Below are 7,529 nucleotides of genomic sequence, written 5' to 3' on the forward strand. Positions count from 1 at the left end.
AACGCTCGTCACGAATTGATCTTAATACGATCGCGCAACAATAATAATTGTCTGTTTGGAGATTCGACACTGGAACCTGTGATCAACATATTCAAGATACAATGGCGAATGCCACACGTGCTGTTGAGCGAGATCGAAAAACTGTCGATGCTGCGTGCTCTGGAAAGCGGACGATATCTCAGCATGGGTTTTCGCTCGTGGGATCTATACGAGTTTCCGCTATTGCAGCTTACAACCAAGCATTCGTGGGCCATTAAGACCGCGACTCAACTGGAGAAACCACGATACGTTGTCTTCGCTCTGCAGACAAACCGGAAAAATATCATGTCTGAGGATACGAGTCGATTCGACCACTGCAAATTAATCAACGTGAAACTCTATCTGAATTCGGAATGTTATCCGTACGACGATGTGAATCTGGATTTCGAAAAAGGCAGATGTGCCATTCTCTACGACACGTACGCGCGCTTCTGCAAGATCTATTACGGATACGAGTATCTCGAGCCGAGTCTCTCCATCTTACAGTTTCAACGTCATGGTCCGTTCGTGATTATCGATTGTTCTCGACAAAACGAATCGGTCAAGAGCGCAACCGTGGATGTGAGATTGGAATTCGAATGTAAGGAGAACGTGCCGGCGAATACCACTGCGTACTGTCTCATCATACACGATCGTGTGATCCAGTACAATCCGTTGACCAACGTTGTACGCAAAATCACCTAAGCGATAACATCGACACAAGAGAGAGAGGGGAGGAGAAGCAGGATATAAATCAAAGTGCTGCGAGATGATTTTAGAGTTTCCCATTCCTCTCGACTGATGCATCGGGGAGAGAGAGAGAGAGAGAGATCTCGTCATGTCCGTACCAACGTTTGTGGATCTGCAAGGATTTATTGTCGGGAGAAATTTTGTCGTGAAGGAAGCTGCGGTTCTGAGAAAGGGATATGTTCTCTCGCATTACTTTTTCGCAAGTCCCGTACCGTGGAGCGTGCTTACAAAATCTGAGCGATGTCAAGTCTCATGGGTGATTAGAAATCATCATGGATTACAATGGGAAGACGGAAACGTTCCGTATGGCTTGGCTCAGCGTGTAATTACAACAGCTGTCGTTGGTACGATACACGAAGAAGAAGAAGAAGAATCGTCTGTCGTGTACGTTAAAGGACTTGAAAAGCGAAAATGGCTGACTGATATACTAGACGATGCGGGAAACGGCTATATTATTGAAACCTTGGATGCAGACTATGAAGATATTGATTCTCTAAATAAATTAGATATTACCAATAGTATGCGATGTGGAAAACATGTTAAGAATTGCGCATTACAAAATGTATTCAAAATATTTAACTGGTGGTCGCAATGCCAGAAAGAATTGCAAGAAAATAAAATATGTAAACATTAATATGTTTTATCTCTTATTTCCCCTTCCTAGACCTTTCCATGCGTTTCTAAGAATTTTTTGTCTGAGCGTTATCCCCCCTTCTCCTAAAATTCAAAGCATTGATCCCCCCACCACATTATACTTTTGGAAGATGAGCGTCATGTATACTCGGTTATTTCTTATACGATCAGTGTCGCGTTAACACCGCTCTCGTGGTTCACTTTTCATAACTCCCAGAGAAATGTATTACGTCGAAAGAAACGGAAACAGCGGCATCGGAAGACGTGTGAATAATTACGTACCGAGTCGTGATAAAACTCCATCGTTTGAGAACAAATGTGACGAGTAAGTTTCATTTAATTTCTTTCTATTTTTATATATTTTTTTTTTTTACAAATTGTATTATTACTATTATTTTAATTTTAATTTTTCTGTAGCATTTCGTTGGAACGTCGTGCGATTCGTATACTAGGTAGACGATACGCATTGACAGCTACGGAATTCAAATTCCTCGAAATTGGTATCAACGTGGGTCCACCGAGTTACGTGGAGATTGCCATAGGAGATCATCGAGGAAAGGAACTGATATTATCTCTCGAAACGTGGAAGGGACTCTACGAGCAACGTCGCAATATTCAAAAATTACTTTGGAACAACTCTAAAGATGACTACAATTTCATAAGCGTTGGACCGCTAACAGTGAGAGTTCGTACGATTAACGACGTCAAACTCATAAGTCTCGAATCTTCAAACGTATGCTTGATGATGGTCGAATCGACATTACATCGTATGTTCGATCTCGATCAATGCATAGATGTAACTTTTAATCGATTGGGTAAAATTATCGAAACAGTTGATGTCAAGTTTACGCAATTCTCCAATATCGCGTCTACTGTAATAAATCCAAAAGAAATATCTAATGTAATACGCGCGAGTGATGCTTTCAACAAGCATCAGCTCGTCGATTGTGAGCTGGCAACTTTAGTTTTTAGTTCATAGTACGTAAGAAAAAAAAAATATATATATATATATATATACATAAAACATAAATAAAGTTTTAAGTCTAAATCATGACGTAATTTCTTCGCACGCATTTCCATCCACCCAATCCTCTTCAAAGGAATACCGCTTATATTGTTTAATTCGAAAAAAAATCTAGAATTACTTATATTGTGGGAGAGGGGGTGTATCACAACAGCACAAAACTATTTTGTTTGCGAAAACATGTCCCGACGCGTTAGTCAGCCTTAAGACCCAATCCTCTTCAAAGGAATACCGCTTATATTGTTTAATTCGAAAAAAAATCTAGAATTACTTATATTGTGGGGAGAGGGGGAGGGTACCGCGAGAGCCATTTTGTTTGCGAAAAACATGTCCCGACACGTTAGTCTCGGCCCGAAGACCCAATCCTCTTCAAATACCGCTGTTTATCAATCGGTTTATGATTGTTTATACTTGTCATAAAACATCCAACACAAGCGTCCCCCGCCCCGCCCCGCAGCCCCCGCGCCTACGAAATCCCCTCCGTCCCGCGTGACGTCATTCCCCCGCGCCGCTGAGATCCCCTCGCGCCTCACCCCCCCTGAGAGGACCTGCGTTAGAACCCGCCTTGTATACCTACTTGCGCGCATGACAATTAAAGAATTGTCAACGTCAGGCCTCATCGGCGGCCAATTGTACGCGGCGCCATGAGGTCACCGCTAAAGTACAAAAATTATTGGGCCACGTCGCAACGGGTCCAAAATTCCGCTCGCCTTATAACGGGCACCGCACGCGAGCAAGTCGAAGTCTCGCACTTTTCGTCAAACCGCTTTGTTAAACCGCTTAGTTAAACCGCATAGTAAAACCGCTTATAACGACCGCTTACTCACTCGGACTTCCTCTATCTCTTTATTAAACCGCTGATTAACCGCATTATACGACCGCTTACGAATTCGGAAAACGCTCTTATCTCGCTGCAACGCTCGCGATTCCGCTCGCGAAGATCGCGGAACTCTTACTCCGTTACACCGATGTTTCGCGAATCACAATCGCTGCACTAAACACTTGTCTTTTAATTTTGACTTTAATAAACGTCAGTCTTTTTGTGTGAACGAGGCGCACTTTTTTTCGCTGAAAACCTTCCGTTCCTAGCGTCGCACTGTCGGATTCCGCTCGCGAACATATACGCTACAACAAATGTTTTCAAAACATTGAGATGTAGCTGTTAGTATTTCGAATTCGAACAGTTCAGTTGAATTATTGAAGCGATAAGGTGAATTTTGTGAGTGTGCGTTTCAACATTTCTAAAATGCCGAAAGTTTGGAAAAGTAGAATTTCATTAATGAAAAGCTGGATCAAATCCCAATTTCATTATATCAACTTCCCAGGTAGCAAGATGACATCTCCAGACGTCTTAATGACGTACAATGACGTCATTAAAACGTTATTAAGATGTCATTTGACGTCACTCTGCTACCTGGGTTATTATAATTAATAAAGTATTTCATGGTAAGTGTTCAAATACTTTCGTGAGTCACTGTACATATTTAAGAAAGCTATAGTTCTGCATGAAAGAAAGAGGATGGGAAGAGGCAGAAAATTAAATATATGGATACGCAAAGAGATTCAATTTGCGTGATGCGTTTTTCCAGGATAACGGTCTCAATGTTGAAAGAAGAAAGTATTAATTTTATCGCGTTTCTAAATATGAAAGAACGAGCAGGATGATTAAAAATCGTTTTGTCAAAGGGCCAATTTTATAATTTTGAACTGAATGGAAGAGATATGTTCACATGAAAAAAATAAAAAAATTATCGATGTTTACTTTCTGATCTATCTGTTTTTTAAGGCACAATAAAATAATATGTGTCAAAAATTAATCATATCGCAAATCTATGTGTGTGTATGTGTGTGTGTGCGCGCGCGGGCTCGTGCGAGAGAGAAAAAGAGAAAGTATGCGTATGCATGTGCAAATATATAACAAAATTTTTCGTAAAAAATACTTTCATTTTATCGTAAAAAATATTTATTTTTTACCATATACATAATACGATATACGATATACATATTTGCATAAGTCATGTAAGTTTAAACATGCATTCCTATGTAAAGACTAGAAAATTTTTTAAAAAATAATTTTTAAAATATTTTTATTCAATTTTCACTTATCAAAGAAATTAGAAAGGAAGTTATTTATAAAAATTATGACTAATAAATTAAATTACATATATGTAGTAATAATAAGAAAATAAACGTTAGCATTTTCGATAATGTACATTTAAATGTTTATAAGATTTTTTACACTTATATAAAGATTTGAGGTAAAAAAATTTAATATAGAATTTTTTATCATATAATTATTATTATTTTATTACATATTTATTAATATCATAATATACATAAATTCTAAATAATAAATTAGCTTTAAAAAAATTTTCTAAAGAAAGTTAAGAAGTTAAACTTTATACCATAATAAAGTTTATTTCTGTGTAAAACAGGAAGTTGTCCTGTTCATTTCATATCTATTATTCACAAAAAATACCTTCATTATGCGTCATACGTTACTTTCCTGCGATTTCGTAAAAGTACATAACAAAGACGAACATCGGCTACAGGTAGCTTCAGACGTGTAATCGCCTTAGCAGATATTTCTGAATGCCGCGTAGACCCCGCGAAAGTCCCATCCATTCTATAATGGATATCCGGTACACGATAATGATAATCCCATAATACGCAGATCTACTTGAAATTGGCCGGGTACACAAGTCTCGAATATCTTCCGCTCTGTGCGCATCGAAATCATACTTCTATTGAGTTCATCCACCAATCTTACGTGGCCGCGAGAAATGTGGGTATGCTGGTCAGAATATATTGTATATAAATGTAGAGATACATACAGACACAGACACAGACACAGATACACACACACACACACACACACACACACACACACACACACACACACACACATCTAGTCTGGTACTTGCAGCACAATAATTCGCTAGATTCAATGGAATTAACGTATCTTCTAGTCGTGCATCTTCTAGTCGTGTTCAATCGAGCGGCATGAAAAATCTGAGTTTTCAGATATAATGGCAATATACGATAATCTAGTACATATGTGATGCGAACAGGAAGAACTAGAAAAGCTATTTTTATTCTAAAAGTAGGAGATAATATAATAGAATTATTGTGCATTTATCAAGACAAATGTAAAAAATTTATATTTTTTGAATTAGTATATAATTTTTTTTTAATAATATGCTATTATTTTTTGTGAAAATTGAAACTGAAGTTGAAGTAAGCAAGTAAACTGTGAGGAAAATTATCTATTAAGTCAATGAAATAAATATATAATAAGACAATTTGATATGTGTAAAAGATGAAATCTCTTAGACAAAATCAAAACTTTATTCTAGATTTCACCCTCTATCTGCTGCCATCTACGATCGATGCAAACAGTGAACAATAACACTGTAAACAATTATTCTAATAAGATTTATTGGTAAAAATACGGATTTGAGTGTAAAAAAAATTTGAATTTTAACTATTTGTGTTAAAATGTTTAAATTATTTAATATAGCAAACTATTTCCAATGACTTTAGAAGTGTGGACATTTAAAGATTTAAAAATTTAATAAACTCGATAGGCAACAGCTCATTTTGCCGATAATATTATTTGTGTACACATACAAGGATTATTAAAAATATTATAAAAAATATTAAAAAATAAAATGTTATGTAATTTAGTTGTTCGAAACTAGTCGAACTTTAAAAAGTCAAGGCTCGAATAATTGCATTCGACCAAAAAGAGAGTCGAGGGCCCGACCGTTCATTCGGCGCCCCTGGCAGCCGGTAACGAAATATCGTTTTGTTAGCGACAATTCAAAACAGCGCTCGCCCTTCTCGAAAGATCTAACAACAACAAATAACCCGTTAGATCGTTCAGTTTAAACGTTGTCTCGGTAACTGTCGAGTTCACGAAAAATCGGGATCTTTCGAGAAGGGCTTGAGTATAAAGCGACGCGATCGCGGAGCACTGCGCCTTTTGTCAAAAAGTCTCCGACGCGCTCATTTCGCTCTTAGATAATAAAAGTGCTTTCCGTTGCTCGCGGATTCTATCGATTCTTTCCGTCGCTTGCGGATTCGAAAATTCGGCTCGAGTTTTTACGCTCGTTATTTCTTCGTTTAATTAAAAAGACTGTAAATATATTAAGACTGTAAATATATTAAACATATTTTGTATTGGTGAAGTAGAATAAAGACTTTGTACATAGACCTATATATATATATCGGGACTTATCGTTCTATTTCTTTCGGGCCGCGCTCATTTCCCGGTCTATTCTCGCGCTCTCTCAAACATAGTAAATTTTATTGCAATATAATAATTCCAGCAAAAAACATTTTTAGTTCATGTATTGTTGGTAATTGAATCATAATGAATAAATTTAACTGACAACTTCATCGAAAATTTCGATATTTATATTGCTATTTCAAGAATGTTAACAAAGTTAACCGACAGTTCTGAGACAGTTTCCGGATCGATAATATACTGGGATGATATCCCACACAGCACCAAGTCGTCTAAAAGTATTACTAAAACTGCACATATTTTTGTCACAGACATCTTTTACTGACATCGTTAAGTCGACCGAAAGATGGTTAAAAATCGTCTCATGACCCGAATTGAGTAACTTTTTAGTCTTGTCCATATGATGACTAAAAGATGACTTGATTCATTCTACGTAGGTTATCGACACTCGGTAATAGGAATACTTCTGTGACGTCCCGACCAATAATCTTCTTCTTTTACTATATAAGTAGATTCCTTCTTTACCTTATTAAAATTTGTGCAATTCCATCTAATTACAAAGAGCAAGATTGAAGGAAATATCATCTTTTGTTAGCATTAACATCATAATTACATTTATCCTTAGTTATATTTTAATTAATTTTAATTATATTTTAACTATTTTTTATTATATTTTAATTAATTATTTTAACCAAATTTATTAGAGTTATAGTATTAATTTTATAAGGATACTTATATAAAAAGAATTATAAGTTCAATGAATAATGCATTGTATAAAGGAGCGATATTGAAACGCCTTTAAGATTCGAGCGCTTTTATCTATTATGGAATGTAAATCATAACTATAGACCGTCG

General features: G+C 36.5%; 1 protein-coding gene across 1 annotated transcript; it reads left to right on the forward strand.

The window, feature by feature from the left end:
* The first annotated feature begins 418 nt into the window (after positions 1–418).
* On the forward strand, positions 419–2,380 carry LOC145969869 (uncharacterized). Its single transcript, XM_083096164.1, has 2 exons — positions 419–1,726; positions 1,858–2,380. Exons 1-2 carry the CDS (start codon positions 1,623–1,625, stop codon positions 2,378–2,380), a joined length of 627 nt encoding a protein of 208 aa, XP_082952290.1. The 5' UTR covers positions 419–1,622.
* The last annotated feature ends 5,149 nt before the right edge of the window (positions 2,381–7,529 follow it).

This window comes from Camponotus vicinus, unplaced genomic scaffold (assembly GCF_025532165.1).
Source record: "Camponotus vicinus isolate PSW18456_S1 unplaced genomic scaffold, iyCamVici1.0 SCAF_4, whole genome shotgun sequence".
NCBI lineage: Eukaryota > Metazoa > Arthropoda > Insecta > Hymenoptera > Formicidae > Camponotus > Camponotus vicinus.